Consider the following 23,894-nt stretch of genomic DNA (forward strand, 5'->3'; position numbering starts at 1 on the left):
TGGTCAAGAGCATAACACTGGCAAATTCAATGAAGTTTCTTAGTAGACGTAGACGAAGTCGGAACGGATTAAATGCGACAATATTATCATAAAACTAATAAGATGTTCAATTTCGAATATTGAATATGAATTACGATGAAAACTGATCAAATCGGAACACTATTTCCTAATAGCTAATTCTTATCAATAAATGAAGTTCAAATTCGGACCAACGTCTCCATCAAGCTGTCTGCAAGGGTATTTAAGTCCTCGACACGCCGAGGTGATTTAATATTTTCTTGTTTTATGCTGTTTCCCATTTGGTTTGTATGCTGGCTGCCTGCATTTGAAATGCCAGCGGCAGGAAATCCTTTTTCATCTTGGCAAAATGAGTTTTAATATGCTTGGTTAGATTATCGCTGCGCTTGGCCGCATAATTGCAGCTGGGGCATTGAAATATCGGACGCTCTGTGGTAAAGCGGCACTCAAAGCGGCGATGGCGACTCAAGCTTTTGCGTGTCTTGTAGGATTTGCCGCACTGATCGCATGCGTGTTGATACCAGGTGAGTACGAAATCTATAAGTAATTTGTTGGTTCCAACACACACACGTTGGGTAAAAAGAGAGAGAGAGAGAGAAAGAGAACAGCACACAACAACACAAAAGAGTGAATGAAGCAGTGCGCGAGTGTGTGTGTGTGTGTGTAAATGTTGTTGATGAATTGTTTGCATTTTTTTTATGTATTAAATATGATATGATGTATTTTATTTTTTCTTTGCAATTTTTTGAATTTTTATGTCTTTGGAAAGCTGATGATTGATTTTTTGAATAATTTCTTAAGACTGATATATATTTTTTTTTTGTTTTCTTTTTTTTTTTTGAGCAAGTCAAACTACAATAAAATAAACATAAAACTTAAGCGGTACAAAATATATAAATTTATATATATACATACACATAGGCATTCCAAGTGAAAATTAAGACACATAAAGCTTAAAAATATTTGACGGGTAAAATAAATAAAACAAAAAATAACAATTAAAATAAATATTAAAATATTGCTTATAAGTACAACGTCAGGCACGCCCACAAATATATGTAAAAATAGTATATAGATGTAATAAAAAAAAACCCACATAAAGAGTATATAAACACGGCGCTAGTTCTGCAAATCAAATTTGTCTCGATGCGAATTTCAGACAAACTTCAATTGCAGAACGCGGCCGGTTTTGTAAAGAGGCTGTGTAAGAAAAACATCGAGTGTTAAATAATTTATTACTTTGTTTTTTTTTTTTAAGAAAGACACAAATACAATATATGCATATATAGATATATCAATAAATTTTAATAATTTTAAGAGTAAGTTTGTTTTGTGAGTAGCGCAAGGACAAGACACAAAAGCACGAGACGATGCACTCACACACACACACTCACAAACACACACACATAAACCAGTTGAGGATTCATATAGCATACGACAAGGCGCTATATATGTATAATATATATTTGTATATATAATTTATATTATATATACAAAGATCGGAGTTTAAGTGTGTGGTTGTGTGTGTGTGTGTGTGTAGTTTTTCTTGATATGTGCGGCTAAAAGAAGAGGAACCCATGTATATATTTATATATAGTATATATATAGAGAGATTCAAGAAATAGACGCAGACAGAATAGATTATATAAGTATATGCATAATAGTAGTTTGTAAGTGACAGATTTGGTATTGATGTGTTGTACTGTGTTTTTGTACTGGGACGAGTAGAGTATACGCATACAGTTACTGATTGATTGATACTGATAGTTGGGGAATACTGGTTATAGATATTTCCTAGAACTGCAGCCAGTACCGAGTAGTAGGTAGTAGTAGGTAGAGTAGAAGAGTTTATCTAAAAGAAATTTAGTAATAAAAATAGGTTAGTTAAATTCTCTGTACAACAAATGCTTTTCATTTTTTTTTTTTTTTGTATTTTTTTTTTTGCAGCAAGCGAAACGAAACACGCAACAAAAAGCAAACCAAAACAAAAAGTAATGTTGGAAAAATGTGGAAAATTGGATGTGTGTGTGGTGGTTTACATGTAAAGCCAGCTAAAAGATAAACAGTTAATTAAAAACGTATGCACAAAAATCAATTTGTCCTTTTTTTGTTTTTGTTTTTATTCAATTAATAATATAAATTGTTGTTTGGTTTTTTTTTTTTTAATTCTGATAAATATATATATATAGAAATATATATATATTTAAATTATATTAAATATTTCACATATAAGTATAAAATAAGTATACATTTTGGTGGCATATCATTTGGAATAAGTGCTTAAATAAAAACGTCTTAGCAATTCTTTTTTAGTTTTTCTTTTCGCTTTTTTTTTTTGTTTTTTTTTTGGAATCAGTGAGTATTTCTCGTTCTTGTCTTTTGAGTATTTGTTTGTCCTTCCTTGCTTTGGGTTGCATAGCACATTAAAACCAATTCACTCGTTTAGTACGTGTAGCAAAATGATTTAATTAAAATGGCATCACTTATTGAAATTCTTACAATTCTAACAAAAATTATTGATATTTTTTGTGTGTGTTTTTTTGGAATGACTTAAGCTAAACAAATTCGTGACGGTTTTGAGTTGACATTTAGTTCTTTTCTTTAGGATAGGAAGTACCGCAAAGTAACATTGTAATACAGTTGGTTTTTTTTTTAGTTTTTAGTTTTGTTTAAGACACGTTTCGCTGACTAAAAGAGAGCACGCAAAAAAAATAGAAAACATAAAAATAAGTTACATAAAATTATAAATTATTAGCGCTGGAATGTCTATAGCTGAGATTCATACATGGAATTATCATTTCTTATTTTCTCTTTCAATGTTTTTTCTTGTTTTGTTTTTTTTTTTTTAACATAAAAAGCAAATCATTTCTGCTGAGACAAATTAAAATTATTAAACTAAAATTGAGTTTCAAGCATTTTTCATAATAATAATAAATATAAATAGCATTTTCTTGTTCTCTTTCGTGTTCTGTTAATCTCTAATTGAAATATACTTTGGTTTTATGCTTAATGGATAAAGTACAACATTAGTTATTGTTGTACGCAAATGGCATAGTGTTCATCAAGCGCTCCTTGAGCAATGAATTCGATATGATCTGCAGGCCGAGCTTCATGTTCCACTCCTCGTCCAGCAGATGATGCGGCTGCGCCTTGCCCGGTGATACCGGCTCCGCTTTGATGCCCAGCTCAGCGGCAGCTGCTGCCATTTCAGCTCCACTACCGACGACTTTTGCATCACTGCCATTATTGTTGCCGGCAGCGGCCAAGGCAGCAGCGGCCGCTGCTGCTGCTGCTGCAGCAGCTGCTTGCTCCTCAACAACCGCAGCGGCTGCTGATATGGCTGTAATGGCACCCGTCAACCCATACGTCGGTATGGGCATCATGTGGGGCGGCAAGGGGGATGTGCCGCGCGAACCGTTCACATTCTCATCTCGCTCATAGTGCTCCTTGCGCAACGACAGATTCTCGGGTATGGGACTCTCGCAACAGTTGTGCGAACCAGCGCTGCCCACGCTGGCGCTATCGCTGTGTACAACTCCGCCACCATTAGCACCACCAACACCACCGACGCCACCACCGCCGCCGCCACCGCCACCGGCAGCGCCGATCAGAGTGCTCGGTTTGAGTTCGAGACTGTTGTTGCGCGGAGTGCTGGTCCTGGAGCCGCTGCCAGTCGTCTGTTGTGCAATGGCCGGCGGTATGCCATGCTTGGACACCAGATGCCGCACCATGTGGTATTTGCGACGGAAACGCGAGCTGCAGAACTCACAATTGAAGCGCGGCGGTATGCCGATGCACTCGTCCCGCATGTGACGCTGCAGATGACGCTTGCGCAGATAGCTCTTGCCGCAGACGGCGCAGGGGAATCGTTCGTGAGGATCGCCACCAACGCTGCGTTCACCCTCCATATCGCTGCCGAAGTAGCTCTGCCCAAAGTCATACTTGAAGTCTACACGTTGATTGATTGTTTGGTTGTTTGATTGGTGGATTGATTGATTGATTGATTGATTGTTGTAGTGTTGTGTTGGGTTGTGTTGTGTGCGTTGCAGTTAAAGGTGTTTGAATTATTATCATGATGTAGGTTTAATATGTGATGCATTTTCGAATTTGAGTTTGTTGTTTTCGAGTTTTTGTTTTGTGTGATTTTTTTTTTTTTGGGGGGGTTTTATGAAATGAAAATGAAAAGAAAAATAAAAAATATTGTGTGAAAATCATAAGACGCAAATCCCTTAAGCGGTAGATACTTTTTTTTTTGTTGTTGCGGGTTTGTCCGAAGTTTTTTTTAAACGTATGTAACTTAAACTAAACTTAAATTGTTTTCCGTTTTTTCTTCCTGTTTTTTATGTTGATGAAAGTTGAAGAGAACTAAGGACTAAAACTAAAATACAAGGTGACAAAGACAAGGAAAATTCTAATTAAACAAATATGTTAACTACTTTGATTATGAGCTACACAAATTTTAAACAAATACAATTTAAAAATTACTTGACAAATTTTACAAAAATTATTTTATTTCAAATTTATTATTTTGAGCTAATAACAAAAGGAATACTTTAAATAAAATTAATTCGAAAAAAATGAGAAAACTAACTAATTTGTTAAAAAAAAAAACTAATGTTTACCAATACAAATTTTTTAGTGTTTTTTTTTTTCATTTGATTTATCCACAAATTTGTTGCAAATTCGCGCTCTGTAAATTCTGCAGTATTATGTATTAAAAATAGAATAAATATATATTTAAAGGTATGTTTATAAAAATTAACAAAAAACCAAGTTTCATTTCAATAAATAGTTGTACACATATATTTAACTTTCTTTTAGATTTTAGCTTTGCTAGCGCATTAAGTTTAACAACATTAAATGGAATTCGTTTTTTCTTTTTTTTTATATATATAAATATATACAATTTGACATGGGTGCAACTTGGGTGAAGGGGTTAGGAGTTTGCTTAGACACAGACAAGAGAGTCAAGTCGACGCTTTGAGCTCTCTATGATTTTTTGAGCTGATGTATGCCATGTTTCTGCCGCAGGTGCAACTTTAAATCGTAGCGCCAACTGCAATTGAAATTACAAAATTCACAATGGAATTGTACGCTTGCCGGTTTCTTGGAGCTACTCGCAACAGCCACACCACTGCTGACTCTAATCAAATGATTGTTGCTGTTGCTGCTGCTGCTGTTGTTGCTGCTGCGCATAGGTTTTGTGGTGGTTGTTGTTGCTGCTGCCGCTGCTGCTGCTGTTGGCAGCAATATGGTCGAGTTTAATAACGATGCCAATTGAAATGAGGCTGCTGCAGCTGTGGACATTTGACAGCCACTGCAATTGCTAGCATTGCAGTGCAACTTGTTGTTGGGTGCAAGTGTTGCAAGTGTGTTGACTTCACTACTGTTGTTGTTATTGTTGCTGTTTTGGCCACATTTGTACATTCTTCGTATTGTTACCTCCGGCTCATAAATTTCACGCATTTCAGTCACACTTGTTGCTGCTGCTGCTGTTGTTGTTGTTATTGTTGCTGCTGCTGCCAATTGACAATTGTTGTTGTTGCTGCTGTTAGTGCTGCTATTGCTGCTGTCGGCGGCTGCAATCGCTGCCACTGTTGCTACTGGCGTCTTGGTTGTTCTTGCCTTGCTAGCGGCAGCCGCTGCAACAGCTGTGGCCAAATTACAGTACAGCGTCCTTAAATCTGTAAAAAGTTTTGGATTGGGTGGTTTTTTTGGACTCAAAAATGTTTCTTCTTGCGCTTTGTTGTTTTTTTTGTTGTTTGTTTTTTTTTTTTTGTTGGGGAGCATAATGTGTGTGTTTGTGTGTTTTGGGTGTGTAGTAAGTGTGTCGAGTGTGTTGAGTTGAGATATTTATATAATTTACAGCTACTTAAGTGTATAATGATTAATTAGGCGCAACTCTCACACATTAAATTTAGAGTTAATCATTTGTACTAAAAACTATTTATATAGGAGCAGAAATTAAATTAAAATTAATTAATTTAAACAAATGCACACCGCGCCACGACCGCCTCAATTTAAAATTACACACAAAATTCTTTTCTTGTTGCTTTGCATTTTTTCTTTTTTTTTTGTTGTTGGTAAAGTCACACATACAAATTAATGGAAAATAAACTTAATTTAATTACACAAACTTTTGCACCAAAATTTTACATAAATTTGTAGGCGTGTAAATTAAATGTTATTTACCAGTTAAAAAAAAAAAATTAAATAAGAAATTTGTATTTTTGGGGGAAATTTTGTATTTGTGAGTACTTGTGTGTTGGTGTTCGTGTGTGTGTGTGTGTGTATGAAGCATGCAATTGAAAAATTGAAAAACGCATTTTGTGGCTTCTGTATATAAAAAATTGCATTTATTTTTTTTTAAATATATCATATATTTTTTAGTTTTTTAGTTACTTAATCCTTTGTGGTTTTTTGTTTTTATATTATACATTATTTTAATAAAAAATATTTTTACTTCAACATGAATTTTGATTTTCGTTGCTGGAAATAAAAGTTTTGCTTAATAAAAAAAACGCTGCAAAAACATTGAAAAATACTTTCAGAGCAAATGCAAGAAATTTGTTTGAACAGTCAAAAAAGGGATCAAACTGTTTTTTTTTTGTTTTGGTTTTGGTTAATTGGATTAGTAAAGTTTCTCAGCTGGTTTTCTTTTCAAGAGTGGCGTCGTCATTGTCTTTGTACATCAATCCCAAACCCGATTCTTGCCACAATCCTCTGCTCAACTCACAACATCGACCACCCCACCCCCCACCAACCCCCCTTCCCAAACGTGATCAACAATTAAGCGTTGCCGCATCGCTGCCCGATTTATTGGCCTTGGCAACGGCGGCTGCTGCTGCCAGCACATGCAATTGTTGCTGTTGATGAAGTTGCTGCTGCAGCTGCTGCAATGCCTGCTGATGCAACTGTTGCTGATAGTAACTACTACTACCAGCCGCCGCCGCTGCCGATGAACAGGACTCATCCATCATTTGATGTTGTTGCTCATCTGCTGGTGCCCCAGCCTCATTAACATTATCCTCATCATCATCATCATCGTCGACAACAAACGTTGGTTGCTGCTGCTGCTGTTGTCGTTGCGATTCATCTGCGACAAAATCATCGAGGCCATCATCCAACATATCCAGATCAACAATATCATCACTTGACGCCGCCGCCGTGGCCGATGCCGCCGCAAGCGTTGGCCGCGCTGCTTTGGCCGCAGCTGCGCGCTGCTGTTGCCGCTTGAAGAGCGAACGCATTGCAATTTCCGGATGCTTTTTGCGGACATGCTGACGCAAATGATCGGCACGCTTGGTGCGATGACCACACACCGAACACACCATCGACTTCCCCTTGCCGCACTCCTGCCGCAAATGGCGACGCAATGTGCCGTGACGGCGATAAGTGCGATAACATTGCGGACAGGTGAAACTCTCCTCACCCACAACACTCCCACCAAGACCACCACCACCACCAGCAGCACCACAGACAGCAGCAGCCACTGTTGCAGTGATGCCTGTGGTGCCGCCGCCGCCAAGCATTGACTGAAAATTATCAAATTGCGGCGCATGAAAATGATGCAAATTTGCTGATGTTGATGTTGTTGATGGCGTTGTTGTTGCTGTTGCTGCTGCTACTGCTGCAGTTCCTTGATAATGTAAATGCATATCGCAGCTGTCGTCCTGTTTGTAACTGCTATTGCTGCTGTCTTGTTGCTGTTGTTGTTGATGTTGTTGTTGTTGAAAGCCTGAAATTTGTTTTTGTTTTGTTTGTTTTTGATTGGCATTTCTCATAATTTTTGAATACAAAAAAAAAGAATCTAATTTCATAGGTTATTCTCTGCGCTCAGGGTACGTTAATAATTCTTTTTATTTGGTTTTGGCATGCTTTTATTTTTGTTTATTTGTTTTTCCATTTTTTTTTTGATTATTTTTAGTGTAAACGTTCCTCATTTTCAAGGCACAAAACAAGCATTGATTAGTTGTTATCAAAATGCCATTTTAAATTAAAAAGCAGCATTATTAATTTTTTTAAAAAGTTTTGTTGAGTGTTTTTAATTGATATTTTATTTTTTCTAATTAATAAATTAATTTTTGTTGGGTTTGGTTTTGGTTTTACGCGTATTTGTCAAACAAAAACAAATTTCAAACAGGCAAAATTAATTGGAAAATGCACTGTGCAGCGCGCACACAGGTTAATTAAAATAATTATTTAAAAAAAAAAAAACAGTAAATAGAACAGAGTGGAAGATAGGAGAGTAGATCAGAGTAGAGGTAAAGAGAGACGATCAAGAGCCGTCGCCAAAGTCACTCTCTTAAGTGGAGTAGTTGAAGAGAGCGGTGTAACTTCAAATACGCGAGAGAGGAGCTTTTTATTTAGTAGAAGTTTATATTTTTGTTTATGAAATTGAAGAATGAGCATGAAAAATGTGTGAATGTGTGGTGAGTGCACGAGACGAGCTTTTTGTTTTTTGCAGGCACAGGTAACAAAGCAATAGAAGGAAGATACACACGCACACACACACACGCAGGCACGAGCAAAATATATATTAATATATATTTCTTTGTTTTTTTCTTTTAATGTTGACTTTCTTTGCATTGGTTGATTGGGACTTTTTGGATCTGTATTTTTTGACGTTCGTCCGTCTGTGTGTCAGTTGGTTTTTGTTGATTGTGTGTGTTAGTTTTAGTGGTGTGTAAAATATTTAAATCCTTGAAACGAAACACTTAACTCAAGTGACGACTGCCATAAATTGCAATGTTTCTTTCTTTAATCATTTAAAAAATTCTTCAGATTGAATGAGAGACAGAGAGAGGTTGAGTTGCGTTGAGAAAGAGAAAACCTAATACAAATATTTGGTAATATGCTTCTTGACCTTGCAATGCCGCTTCAACGAATCTTTACGCTTGAAGCCCGCATCACAAACCGCACAACGAAAATTCTCCATTTGTCCGCATTCGAACTCAATGTGACGCTTCAGCGCCGACAGTCGCGTATACGAATTTGGGCATTGTGGACACTGTAATTTACCGTCGTCCCGTTGCTCGGCATTGCGCGCTAGCGTCGCTGCTGAACTGCTGCGCTCCAATAGCGGCGGTGCCTGTTGCATTAATTTCTTAGCCGCAGCAGCACCAGCAGTTGCAGCTGCTGCGCTACTACTTCTTCTCTTGCGTGATCTCAATTTACTGCGTCGCAGCGTTGGCCCAGTTGTGGGAGGGGGCGGTGGCGGCAGCAGCGGCGGCGGCGGCAATAGTAGTGGTGGCACATCGGGCTCATAGTAAAACGAGGTTTGGCTTAAGCTCATCTCAAGCAGACCTGCAATGAGACGTGTTTGGCAAGAGCAAAATGCAAAGAGAGAGAGAGAGAGGAATAGAGAGAAAGAGAGAGCAAGGTAAAAGCTGTTTAGCTATGTAATGTGTGCTGCTGCTGCTGGCTGCTGCTACTGCTGCTGCTGCGACACAGGCACGACGACAACTTCGCATACAAAAATTTCAAAGGCAAAACAAATTGAAGAGAGCAAAACGTGTGCGTGGTATTAAGCTTTCCTTTTCTACTTCTCAACGGTACTACATACATACACACACACACATATATATATGTGTATACACACAAGCACATACGAAAGTCTAGCAAGTGAACGAAACCATAAGTCTAGTCTAGTTGAGCTTTATTTACCGCATAATATATTTATCGTTTACAGAAACAACAAACTTGTATTTGAGTACGAACTACGCGCTTAAACCTAAGCTCTCCTCGTCCTCCTCTTCACATTTATCATCTCATTAATCTCTCTTTGAAACGCCCTTATGTACGTAATAGTAGTGATCTTGCAGCTTGAAATTATAGTGAAATCCGCGTCCGCACATGCGACACACATATTTCTTCGGCTGATTGCACTCTTTGCGCATGTGGCGCGTCAGTGTGCCCAACACCTGATATCTGCGACCGCATGTCTGGCAGATGTACGGCGCTGACGCCGACGCCGACGCCAACGCCAGCGATGCCGACGTCGACGTACCCGATATAACGACTAACGAAGAAGGCGTGGTCGCTGCTGTTGTTGTTGCTTCCGCTGCCGAGTCGCTGTTGTTGCCGCCCAAGGCTGCGGCGGATACATTTCTAAAGAGAAACACAACAAATTGCACGATAGGCTTTTGGTTTTTAAGAGAGCGCACAATCAAGAGAGAGTGACGGAGTGTGAGAGAGAGAGTGAAAGCACACATTTACCTGCGTGTCGATATCAGTTTACTGTTATTGCTGCTACTGGTGCTGCTGCTGCCCAATTTGCGTTTGCGCCTGGACTTGTTGCGTGTGGAGGCGGCGGCGACGACTGTAGCCATCGACTGAGAGGGGGTCGGGATGGTGGTGGTGAGCTTTCTTCGAGCATTCGAGCGACTTGAGCGACCGCGCACGGCTACAATTTGTGGCAACAATATGCCAGCAGCAGATGCGGCAGCGGTGGCGTCGGCTTCAGCTGCACACGCACCACAATCACAATCCAAAAAGAGACAAAAGAAGAGAGAACGAACATGGCTCAGAGGCAATTGGCAACAAACAACAAGGTGAAATCAACAATTTCTAAAGTACTCCTCTTTGCTCTCTTAAAAAAAAAAAAACCCCTTCACTAAAAACTCGCTAAATATGAAAAAAGCTCTTAAAACGCACTCTCGCTGCTCTCAGGAATAAAAATCAATAAGAAAAAAAAACAGAATTAAACGATTTGAGTTGACTTTAATTTGAGTTGAAAAGTTATTATTTTATTCTATTCTCATTTATATATATTGGTAACAAAAATATATACATATATATATGCAAGTGTGTACACAATAAAGAGAAGAAAAAAATAGGTTTGTTGCATTATAAAAAGGATCAGGCACTGAGCCGGTGTGTATGATGGTAGTGATGTTGCAGCTTGAAATTATAGTGAAAGCCCTGGCCACACAGGTGGCATATGAATTGCTTGGGCTGATTGCACTCTTTGCGCATGTGGCGCGTCAATGTTGACAGCGTCTGATAAATGCGACCACAGGTCGGACACACGTGCAACGGTGGCGACGACGACGACGACCTGGACATCATCATCGCTCTTGCTGCTGACTGTCGGCGTGCCTTTTGCTGCTGTTGCATCGCCGTCGATCGGCTGGACTTTCTTCGGGCATTGAGCTTTAAGCTCTGATGCACCACTTCAGAGCAGGGCACACACAAAAAGAAAGGGGAGAGAAAGACACACAAAATAGAGAATACACTTGGCATAAGCAAAACGAGAAAAAAGCAAAATTCAACTCTCTTCCTACAACTCTATTCCTGCTAGGCTGTGATATTTTCAAATCTTCTCTTTGACCTCTTGAAAAAAGCTCTTGTTAAAAACGCTCGACTCTCTTTGGTTGGTTGGTTAACCTGACGAGAATCTCTCTTTTGAACTGAAAGTGGCAATTGTACAAGTTGAAAGCAAAGAAAATCCCAGTTATCAAAGAAAAAAAAACAACAAAAAAACTATTACCAAAAACTACAAAATAAATAGAGAGAGAGAGAGATGGAGAAAAGTGTACTACAGAGGCATACATACATATGGGAGAGCTTAATGCAATTTTGATTATTAGAGCAACAACACTAAAGATTGTTTGTATACATTTGCATTTAAATGCTTATATTATATTTTTTATATAAACTAGTTTATATGCCAGTCAATTAATACACACACACTCACACATACACACACACACACACACAACTTTAGCAAAGTGTGTCTATGTGCGTACAGTTATCACAAAAAGCTTTATGAAAATTGCAGCAACAACCTAAAACGCATTTGATTGTTGAGCTTTTATAGGCCGGCCAACACACAACTCAATGTGGGTCAAGGCCAAGCAAACACAGCTCTTCGGAGACGAAAACACGCCAATCAAATGAGAATCAAAGAAAAATTCTTGCAAATTTGACTAACAGGAAAATAGGCAGCCGTTTAATGAATCATTAAAACTCATTTATTCAGAACTGCTTTTTTCCGCTTTCGAAATTCGTTAGACAATAATGCTAATGAATCTGGAATTCCCCCCAAATACACACAAAAAAAACAAACAAACTTGTTTCTTAATGCAGCTAACACAAAAAAAAAGTACACTCAGATTCGAAAACCATCATCATCATAATGATTATCATATTCTTAGACTGTCATCTGCGCAATGCACAACGCAACCGCAACGAAATCTGAGTAAACCGGTATTTAAACACACTGAGAGAGAGGGACTTGTATTCTTATAGAGAGTGTGCGTGTGTGTGTGGTGTGTGTGTCAGTGGTAGAAATAGAAACAATGGCGCAACAACCAAAGCTACATAAAGCTTCGCGCGCACATAGAAGACAACAACACACACATAAAGTGTAAGAGAATATATTTGTCCGACCTTGAACTTGAACGAATGTTTCAAGTTGTTTTTGACATTGACTAACTCAACAACAACACCGGAGATAGAGCGAAAGAGAAAGAGATGCGTAGAGATATAGAGAGAGAGGGAGAGAGAACCCAAAGCTATGACTACTACGACATATAGCATCGATTTAACGAGCGACGCGAGCTTATAAATTATGAGAAAAACAAGCTTCAAGCGAAAAGGGCGAGAGGGACGACGACAGGTGTAAAGACAGAAGCAAAAAAAAAAGTAAGTGGTTTGACAAGAGACAAATGACGCACGCAAGAATTGCACAACATATAGTAAGAACCCATATTTAGGAGGGAATGGAGAGACAACTAACTTGAATTTCCAGACTTTTTCTTTAAATTCTTTTACTTGTAATTTTTTTCGTTGAATAACCTACAGAATTCATTTCAGAATATGGAAGAATTGCGCCTAATGACTAGCTTTGAAAAATACGTATGAATGCACAAAACAATGCCAGAACACATCATCATCATCATAATCATCATCAAAGATGAAATACAAATTTTCAAAAGCAAAACTGCAAAGGAAATCGTAAAACAAAAAGAAATTGTTTTGTTTGTGTTGTGGTTTTTTTGTTTCTTTTTTTTGTTTGTTTTTTTTTTTATTCTGTCTAGGAAAATTTGTTGTGGGATTTTTGTTGGCGGCGATTCATTGTTATAAACGGTAAAACAGAGATAATCGAAAAAAAAAATATTAAAAATTCGGTATTTGTTGGCAACGCTTCAAGCAATTTCTGTTTAAGATTTTTATCGAAAAAAAAAAAACACAAAAACAGAGACTCTCGATTGGTCAGAGCGTAATGCAAGGTAATTTGACGAAGAAAAAAAATTATAGTAATAATAAGAGATATGTAAATATATATATATATATACAATACATATATAAATGATTTAATGCGTACACACTTAATAATAATGCATCGTAAAGTAGAGATAAATGAAGTATGAATTATAAAGTTGTAGGTAAGTTTATAGTTTTATAGCTTACCCTTGCCGGCGGCGTTTATAAATGTAAGCAACATACAAGAAATTGCCTCAAATAGAGCTGATCAGCTTTATTTCTTTATCTGTTTTGCTACATTACCTGAAAGCAACACTGCAAATTCATGGTTTTTTTTTGGAGTGGGGAAGGCTGTATGAGGGATGATATCTTTTTTTTTTTGGTTTTCCTTTAGATGTAGTTGGGAGTTTTGGGCAGTTTTGGGATATCGGATTTTGGATTAGTTTTGGGTACAAAACAAAAACTGAACTTAAAATTTCAAAATTTATTTCATTTTGTGCGCACTTCGCCCAACCGATACCGTCGGGCGAAGCATACTTACCTGACCACTTACGCAAACAAAGAACAAACGGAGGAGAACAGCAACAGGCTGCAACCGCCAACTGTAGATGGCGCCCTCTGATGTCAAGTGCCAGCGCTGAAGCGACAACTGTACCTCGCCACCCACTGGATGGCTACGTGCTTCGTTGCAGGCGCGGCATTAACTTGAACGGGCGAATGAAGGGTGGTGGTGCTGCTGCTAGGACGGCGACGAACCATGTTGATCCTTGTTGAATGCTTTCTCTTCTGTTTTTTCACTGTTTCACTTGACTCGTAAAAGGTTTTTTTTTTTTTTTTTTTTGTAAGATACGCGCCGGCGTTGCATGCGAAACTGCACTCTCTTTGTGGTTGGTTATAATGCCACCAATGAGAGCGCGTCGCGTGCATTGTACAAACGAACGGTAAACGAACGGAGCGAGAAAAAGGTGAGCGCGAGCGAATGGCAATAAAAAGAAAACTTTTGCCAAACGACATGTGAACGGCGACGTGTGTTGGTCTTAGAAACTAGCATAAAATATAATGGATAACACAAATCAAAGTCAATAAAATGAAACAAAAAAGTCCCGTCAACCAAAATAAAGCAAAATCATATATACATATACATTATATACATATATTAATATTAATATATATATATATACATATATATGTGTATAAAATATATGGATAACTAATAATACATATATGTAGTACTAAAATTACAATTTAAAAACTGCATGCGTATTTTTTTTTATATTTATAGTTTAAGAAGAACAAAGAATAATCAAATTAAAATTGTGTAATAAAACATTAGCTCACGCTGATAGAAAGAGAGGGTGGGGGAAAAAGAGGGGAAGTTCTGAACGAAGACAAAAATCAACAGAGTGTGTTTCTGGCAATGATGATAATAAAATATGAGGCGTGAAGCAAATGAGAACATACAATGCCGAATGGTGCTGTTCGTGGGTGGTTGGTGATTGGGGAAGTGTGTGTGTAGTAATGTAGTAAGTGTAATGTTTGTGTGTGTTTGTTGTAGTATGTTGCATAATGGTTGTTTAACGAAAAACAAAATGTTATGCTAGAAAACTTGAATCTAATTTTATTTTTGAATTGGTTAAACTTGCTATAGAAGTGATTTACCAACAATAACACAACAAATCTTTTGACAGGACTCTGCAGCAGCACTCGAAACAAACACTACAGCTTTTGATGAGGAGAGTCAGAGAGAGAGAGAGAGCGAGAGGCAACCTTCTGCAAAAAGTGCACGCACCCAAATACATAGAAGGCACTTCACACTCACACACACACACAACAATAACTAAAATGACGAATGGGATGAGAGTCGATTTGATAACGGCAACTTTTGTTATCAAATCACACATACAAACACACACACAGGCACGCAAAGAAGCATAATTTAAAACTAACTTATACAACAAGAACACAATCAATGACAAAGCAGCTGCTGTGTGTGTGTGTGTGTGTTTGTGCGTGTATGTGTGTGTATGTGTGTGTATGAGTGGGAAGGAGGAGGAATGATGGCTGGGCGCACACTAAAGACTGGAGAGAAGAGTGTGCAATAATCAAAGTCTATTCGACTCGTCCTCTTCAACTCTCTTCGCAGCGAGTGAATGAGCGAAAGAGTAAGAGAAAGAAATTTTGTAGAGCAGCTTGCGGCTTATGTTAACTAAAAATAAGTTGAATAGTTTTTATGTTTGCATGTTTTTGTGTGTGTGTGTTGGTGTGGTTATGTGTGTGTTAAGTAAATAAAAATTACAAAATATATATACATAAAAAAACGTATTAAAAACCAAATGCGGCACAAAAAACACCAATACATAATAGAAACCAAATGATTACCACATAATAATAGTATTTATGTATAAGAAATATATAAATAAAAAATCATACATAGAACACATTTCATAAAGCGCAAATGAGAGTTGTTGATGGTAATCTGTGAGTAGTGAGGGATATTATTAACGTTAGTCATAGTGGGCGGAAGTGGGGGGCTTTGGAGGTAGTAGTAGCATATGTTTGTTGGTGGTGGTTTTTGGGTGGGTTTCTTTTTTATATGTGATTATGTGTTAAAAATTAAATTTAAGTAGTTTATTATATAATAAATACAATTATATATACAGAAAAAATAACTGGAGTTATACGAATTATGTGTGATCAAATCATAAACAAAATTGAGGTGTTAAGTTAGTAAATATATATATTTAAAAAAAAAAACTCAAAATAAATTAAATAGTAGTACTTTCAACTTGCACAAATTATTATTGTTTTTCTTTTTATTTTTTGGTAGTTAATTATTTTTGGCTGTATCATCGAGAGCGGAGCAAAACAAAAATACCAAAAAGAAAAATAACCAACGCCATTCAATTTTTGTTAATGCGAGAAACACTTCTCGTATCGCTGTATTCTGGTTTTTATTTATTTGTTTTTTTTTTTTTTAGTTTTTGTTTGCTGTGCCGCCGCTTCGAATTTTGTTTTCTTTCTTTCTTTTAGTAATTTTGCATTTTTTTCTTGTTGCTTGTTTTTTTCTTCTTTTTTTTTTGTTTTCTTTCTGTCTAACAAATAATTCCTTCTCAAACGTTTAAGAGCTTTTTTCGGAGCACGACTTTTTGCAGTTTATGATACATATCGTACATATATATATATATATGTATTTAGAAAAAGTTGTATGTTATGTTGTTTTTTATATTTTTGGGATTGTATCGAGAGAAAAAAATAACGAATAAATTTGTGAATTGAGAGAGTTGTGTGATCTTGAAATACTTGTCTAGTTGATATGTTTTTAATATAGGACCTTTTCTAATTTGCATTTGAAATTTTTAGCTGGTCGTCGTGCTCGGCTGTGGTCCTAACCATGTTTTTCTAAACTGTTTTTGCTTTTTCATTCGTATTATAATATATATATATAGTTTAACAACTATCTTTCCGATTATATAGTATGCATTGAAAAACTCACCTTGTGGATCCCGTTGCTGTGCATCCTGTGCGGCCATTAGTCCAAGTTCATCCTGAGATCTGTCGTGTTGCCATGTTGCATATGCTAAACAAATTGAAAATTTGGAATGAATAAATACAAATTAATTTCAAGTTATACACATATTTTATATTATCATTTATTTGATAGTCACCTTGACTAGATCCTTCGCCACCCTGACTGGTGCCGGCCGCTTGGTCCAGCTCCTCCATTGTCATTTCCTCGTCATCCAATGTCAAATCCTCAACATTCTCATCGTGCGCATCGTCATCGTATTCGGCCTTGGGCTCAATAACCATTTCACTTGACGTTATGCTATTATCTTTGATCTTGTGTTTATGATTCGACTTTTCGAGCGATGCCAATTGCTTAACGACACCAGTGTGAACGGCAATTGCACCGCCACCAGCTGCACCACCACCTGCACCACTTGCCACCACATCCATTTCCTCAGCAGACTCGCCTTGGGCGCCTTGATCCTGTTGCTGCTGCTGTTGTTGTTGTTGCTGTTGTTGTACATTGTCGGTGTTAATGGCATCGCTTGTGGTTTGTTGTTGCTGCTGCTGTTGTTGTTGGGCGCCCTGTTGTGCAGCTGTTGATGTTAGTTTAGCGCTTTCAGTCTTTTTGGTAACGTTACTGCTGCTGCTGCTGCTGGTCAATGGCTGGTTCGACGATACTTGATTTCCGCTGAGTCCGCTGCTGCTGCTGCTGCCGGCACAGGTTGCATTGCCGCCTGCAGACGCAGCCGCTGCTGCTGAACCACTGCCGCTGGCCAATTGAGTGCTGACCAGGGCGGAGGCGGCGAGGCCAGCGCTTGTCTGTTGGAGGATTGACTGATTGGAGGCGGCGGCGGCGACGGCTTGCAACACTGACGAATTGGAGTTGTCGTGCAAGTCTGTTGTTGTTGTGAATGAATATGTACAGAGGCAGGCAAATTATGAATTTTGTTAGATTACAATTTTCAATGCTCAATTTTAGTTTATAATTTATAAACAATTAAAGATCTCGATTCTCTCCACTTCACTTACCATTTTCCATGCTGCGGCGTCGCACTTTTCGACGACGACGCGACGGACTGGAGGAGCCTTCACGCGAGCCGGAAACATCACCGGCATCGATGCCAGCGCCACCAGGTGTAATGCGTGAACGCTTCGTCTGCTCCAGCGTGTATTGGCCGCTCAGTTTGACGCGATGATGTGTATCCGGTTTAGATTGCTGCTGCTGTTGTTGCTGCTGTTGTTGTTGGGCTGCAGCAGCTGCTGGACCGCCGCCACTGCGATTGTCGGATAAACCCTTGATCTGCAGCGATTCGGCAGCCTTGAGCAGCGCTGTCAGCTGATCCTGCGAGATGTTCACCTCGCCGCGATACATGTAGTCCATCATGGCGCGCAGCTCTTGGTACTTGACATCCTTGAGTATGAATATGGGATGCTTGTCGTACTGTTCTTGCAACAGTGTCTAAATAAATTGAATGCACAACATTAAAAAATATTCTCGACACCAAACACATATATGATATGTACACATTGTATATAATACTTACAGCAAAGTAGGGACTGCATGCTGACAGCACCACCTTGTGGGCCTTGAGAAATTTGCCCTCGGCGGCTAGCGTACAATCGACTAGTGTCTCATTTTCCAGCAACGTATCAAAGACGCTTATTAATGTGCTCTGATGGTTGTTCCACCTCAAACAAAACTGTTGATCGTCATCCATTTTTGGGAACCAGGTTTTGTTATTGTTAGTGTTGAAGGGGAAGGGGCGCGGCGAAGGGATGGAGGAAAAGCTTGCTTTTGCCGACCGTCGTCGTTTGACGTGGTGGCCGCCGCCGCTTTAGGGAGTTGTGCTCTCTGCCTGGCGCGTTTTTCTTTTTGCAGCTCTTGTGGGAAAATTCAGAGTAGAAGGCGACAGCTTAAATAAAGTCGTTGATTGTTTTTGTTGTAAAGCTTTTTAAGTTGGTATTTCTGCTCTTCTTCTTGCTGTTATCTTCTTTTTGCTTCCGTCAAATGCTTTTATGTTTGTCAATTAAAACTGCAAAGTGCAATGGAAAATACGAAATACATATAAATTAGTAATGTTGCCACAAATTCATCGCACGTGCACATCAACAGTATATTTATCAATAATAGTTTACACAAAGAAAACCACACACAAGAATGGCAATCAATTACTGGCTTTCATGCTTGGCGCCTCTGGCAACGCTCCAAGGTCAAGTTCATGTTTTATTTCAGCTACAACACAATATTTTCAACTCTCGCACATAAAAACACACGATCGAAGATTCAGCGAGATTATTATTATTATTGTCATTTGTATACATATGTGTGTACACACATATATTTATATAAATTATACATATGCAAATTACACAGCTCCACAAAAACATGTATGTTTTCAACATACAAAAGCGCCCTCTATGACGCCCAAAAACAACACTGCAAATGCAATTTTTTCTCTATTCTTTTTTTTGTTCTTTTTTCGTCGCTTGCTTTCAAATTCTATTATCTTTGCGCTTTTTCGTTGATTTGTTCATTTCTCAACTTCCCTCAATTCCAACAACGAAACTCGCCAACTCGCACCACTCTCACCACTCGGCAAAAAAAAAAAAAACCGAAAAGAGAGCAAGCGATAGCAACGAGAGCGCAAGTACAAATATACTCGGGGCTAACGGATTTTGTGGCGATGTTACAGTTGCTAGTAGTGTTGGAGATCGATGGAAACGATAAATATGACGACAACAGCGAGACGTTGCGACGTCGACGCGTCGCGTCAGCTAACGAGGCAGAAGCAGAGGCAGAGTATGAAACATAAAGAGGGGAAGTTTCGCAGCCGCAGTCGACGTTCGCGCCGTCATTACTGCATGCACTAATACATATATGCATGTACACACACATTACACATATGCGAGCGCGACAAATGTGTGTCTATGTATATATATGTACGTGTATATGTGTTTATGAGTTCGCAGTGAGGTTTTTTTCTAGTGAGTTTTTCGTCGTTGTGGAAAATTTCACAAGTATTTCACACACGCACACAGAGAGATGCGTTTATGATTTTCTGATAATTTTAAAGTTGAAACATGAAGCAATCGCTGCCAGTCAGTCACATAAATATTTGTTTGAGTGTGCGTCGTTTGTTTTATGGTACATTTAAAAATAGAATATTTTTCACTTGAAGCAACACTCAACACACACACTCAAACATGCACATATACACACAAAAATAGGGGAGACGGGACGACTCCACATCAAATTTATTTCACAATTTTGTTGGTTAATATTTTTTCAATTCACACTTGCAAACTTACTATATAAATTTCTCAATGCACAAGGAAAAGCGATTTTCGTTTTAGTTATGTTGGTTGTTGCTGCTGCTGCTAAATATATGTGTGCGTATATATATATGTGTATGTATGTAATTTTATTGGCCAGCAAACCGCACGCGTCGCGATCTACCGTGCACACACGAAAACCAAACAAAAGCTCCAAGCGCACGAAAGCAACTGAAACGACGTAAATGTGCTGGCAACGGAGAGACCCTTTTTCATTTTCGCCGCGACGCTCCGCTCCGACGACGTTCGCTCGCTCACTTGCCCACTCACTCACTCACTTCTCTCGACGCGTTCGTTTTGGCATGCTCGTTCGCTCCCTCGCACACACATCAAAATGGCCGCCCAGTGCGAAGTTGCTGAGAGAGAGCAAGCGAGCGGAGTGAGTGTCAAAGTATGTGTGAGAGAGCAGTGAGCCTCACATATTTTATTTGGGGGCACGCTTTGAAAATGCCAAGTAGGCAGACGGGCAGGCAAGCAGGTAAGCGAAAAGGAGCCTTATTAAATGTATTGCAGTGAGCGACGTTATAAAGAGCAGAGCATAAATATAACGGGAATATATTTCAAGAATATACACAACACATACACATTCAGGTAAACGAACACAAATTGAATTCGCCGTGAGAGCCAGCAAAAGCGAAAGAGAGAGAGAAAACGTGGCAGAGTTTTTTGGAGTCTGACGATGATGGTCGGTCACATTTTCATTTTTCAAAATGGAAGCGAAAATTATACGAAAATAAAACGGAGAAAAGACTTGGGCCTCATTGTGCATGGAAATTTCAATAAAAAGAAAAGGGGAGCGCATCTGCTTGCATTCTTTTTTGGTCCTGCTGTGGTTGTTGTTGTTCTTGCAGTTCTTTTTGTGCGTCCGTTTCCTGCCGTAATTTAATCATCTGTATAAAAAAGAAGTGGAAAGCAGTTGTTGCGGCAACAAGCAACGACAGCTGCAGCACGCTCGCACGCTCGTTCGCTCGATTTTACGACATAGAGAAGTTCTTTAGAAAACCTAACAGTGCCCATGCACAATTCTCTTAGACAGGGATAGCAACATGTGCGCTACGTGACGCACAACAGACGACGACTTAGTGCTGCCTGCCTTCGGCTTTTCGCTTCGGGCTCCCTTTCACTCGAGTAGCTTGTTGTTGCTATTTTTTTTCGCCAGGAAAAAAATGGAAGCAGCAGATCAATATAAAATATAATGGCGAAAAACACATGCTGCTGCTGCGGCTGTTGTAGTTGTCTAGCAAGGGACAAAGAGAGAGAGCAAGAGAGCAGAAATAAAGGGCACCGTTAGGCGGCGGCGACTATTACGTTGTGTGTGAGGGATCAGTTTTTTCTATTTACAAGCATGCATACATACACATATATGTATGCATTATGCGTGTGTGTGAGGCCTTTATACATAAGGTACGAAGCATGCGCAGTGGCGCCATCTGTTTGTAGTTATTGAAACTCTTACTCCAACTGACGGCGGCGGCGGCGGCGTTGATGAGTTGATGATGCATTGGCTAGACAATGTCGACGCGGCTAAAGCTGAGGGTTTTTCCTTTGCACACGCACGCACATATACACATGCACACACACAGCAACAAATCAGCAAAACAAAACAGAATCCCAAAGAGGGGTTTTATTATATGCGCTTTGTAGTTGTTATTGTAGTTAAGCAGCAGCAGTCGGCTGTCACAAACATACACACACACAAATGCACACAGGCACAGACAACAGCAGACGAGGTAGGTAAAAACGGGCGGGTTGCAGCGAAAAAGGATCTCTCTTTTGCTCTCCTCCGTTATCCGCACTACGCTCCGTGTTCTCCCTTCGCTGCCTTTCCTCTTTCCCAACTCATTCGTGACGCACGCTCTTTGCACATACAAGGTTTTATTTTTGCGCAGATGGTGGAGGATTATAATGAAAAATTGGGATCCTTTTTTCCCAACGCAGGCAGAGAGCAATAATGTTGTTGTTGTTGTTGTTGCTGCTGAGCGAGTTTTGTGTGTGTGGAAAAAAGTACAGTTGGACCCCACAAGAAAAATGTTTTAGATGACGCGCTTTCCCCCCTCGTTAAGTTGAGTGGAGGTGGTGGCAGGGGCAGGGCGAGGGGGTCTGCTGCTTCAACGGATGTAGCCAGATAAAAACATTGATTGTGATTGTGATGCAATGAGCGAAGAATGAGTAATATTAATGTCTTGTGTTGTTGTTGTTCTTGCTGTGTTGAGGTCTACTATCAAACTACGTCAAAAAGGAAACAACAATTTGTTTACCGTTGAACGTTGTTAGCGAAAATCTCAACTTTTTGTTTTACTTTAGCAAATTTGCATTTTAAATGCGACGAAATTGCTGTTTTTCCGTCTCATCTTCGTTTAATGTGCAATTGCCCAATGATAATGATGATAATGATATAGGTGCTAAATGATTATTATAATGTATTGGGATCTACTATCAAACGACGTCCAAAATTTTTCAAATATGCGGTACGCTGTTAGCGAAAAACCCAACTTGACATTTTATTCTAGCAGCTGCCGTTATTTAGAATGTTGACATGTGGATCAAGAAAATCCCCCAACACTTTTTTTATTGGCAATTGCGTATTTAATTTTAAAATGGAATAAATAATAATATAGTACACAATTAAGAAAATATTCGATGAAAACTAACTTAAGATCAAAATATTATCTATTTATTTCCTCACTTAGATTAGCTATGCTTTCTTGTGGAGAGATCTACTATCAAACGTAGCGCTATTCAATTATCACGCAATGTTAGCGAAAAACTCTCCCATCAAAAATGATATTGTTTTGGGCATTTGATAAAAATCGCAGTTGAGCGGCACAGAACTCATTAAATCAGGGATTCAAATGCCAACAACTTGAATGCCGTGTATTAAAAAAAAAAACATTAAATAATAAAAGGTTCCATACTCTAAGCACGCGCCAGACGGTGGCAGTCAACCACGTCCCTGGTCTCACAGGAGTCCAAAGCAACCCCGACAACTGGTTAGGCCAGTAAGGGAGGAGAGGAGAGGGGTGAGAGAACAACAGGAAGGAGAGACTTTGGGGGTTGCAAGAGTGTAAGTGTGTTGATCCCCCAACCCTCCCTGCCTCTCTCATCATTTGCCACTACCAAAGGGGATCAGCCACTTTTACGACCCTTTGTGTTGCCACCACAAGATGTGGATTTTAAGGAGGAGAACAACTCCAGGAAAAACCAAGCCAAACGAATAATGAGTAAAGAAAATTCAGTTGGGGCTAAGCTAAATTATAAAAATCTGTTTTGCTCTTTTCTTCGTCTCATTTTTTTATTTTAACTGCTGCTGCTGTGTTCGTTTTCTTTTCTTTTTTTCTGGTTGTTCTTGTTCTGGGGTTCTGTATTAAAAAGTCAAAAGAAAAACCGGTTTCGAAACATATACAAGAACTGTGCCATTTCGAAAAACGGGCGGCAATTCTCGAGAGTTGGCAGAAAAACCAGTTTAAAGAAAAATAAACACAAACACACATATTATATATATAAGAATGTATATTTGTATTTGTACATAGGCAGAAAAACCGACAAGAGCGACAAGACGACTGAAAAACAAATTTAAAATGGAAATAACTTGAAAAAAAAAATAAATTTAAAAAAAATTCTTGCTAAAATAAAATAAAAGTTCCCCCCACAAGATTTGCATAAAGTGGAATTTATCTTGTCGCGCTCACCAAGCTGAGCAGCACACACACACACGCACACACACACAGAGGGGCATATAGAGCTGCAAATACATACATAAAATTTGTATATTTACGACGTAAAAATAAACGTCGCCGACGTTCGCCTGGCACTGACTTTCAACA

At 38.8% G+C, this 23,894-nt stretch overlaps 1 protein-coding gene across 18 annotated transcripts in view; it reads right to left on the bottom strand.

Moving 5' to 3' along the window:
• LOC6559836 (longitudinals lacking protein, isoforms F/I/K/T) overlaps nt 1-23,894 on the bottom strand; it is a 73,194-nt gene that overhangs the window by 43,235 nt on the left and 6,065 nt on the right. For 10 of the 18 annotated variants that reach the window (XM_032735595.1, XM_032735607.1, XM_032735603.1 and 7 more), the window contains exons 2-5: nt 18,282-18,770; nt 17,767-18,196; nt 16,893-17,633; nt 16,721-16,804 (exon numbers count right to left, since the gene is read on the bottom strand). In XM_032735595.1, the coding sequence (XP_032591486.1) occupies nt 16,721-16,804; nt 16,893-17,633; nt 17,767-18,196; nt 18,282-18,455 (1,429 nt within the window). In that variant the 5' untranslated portion in view covers nt 18,456-18,770. Of the gene's footprint in view, nt 1-2,123; nt 3,968-4,792; nt 5,703-8,835; nt 9,325-9,652; nt 10,129-10,236; nt 10,484-10,839; nt 11,193-16,720; nt 16,805-16,892; nt 17,634-17,766; nt 18,197-18,281; nt 18,771-20,046; nt 20,239-23,894 lie in introns of those variants that run through there. The other 8 variants (XM_032735602.1, XM_032735609.2, XM_032735605.1 and 5 more) reach the window with 7 other exon arrangements.

This window comes from Drosophila grimshawi, unplaced genomic scaffold, assembly GCF_018153295.1.
Source record: "Drosophila grimshawi isolate 15287-2541.00 unplaced genomic scaffold, ASM1815329v1 contig_1367, whole genome shotgun sequence".
In the NCBI taxonomy this organism is placed as follows: domain Eukaryota; kingdom Metazoa; phylum Arthropoda; class Insecta; order Diptera; family Drosophilidae; genus Drosophila; species Drosophila grimshawi.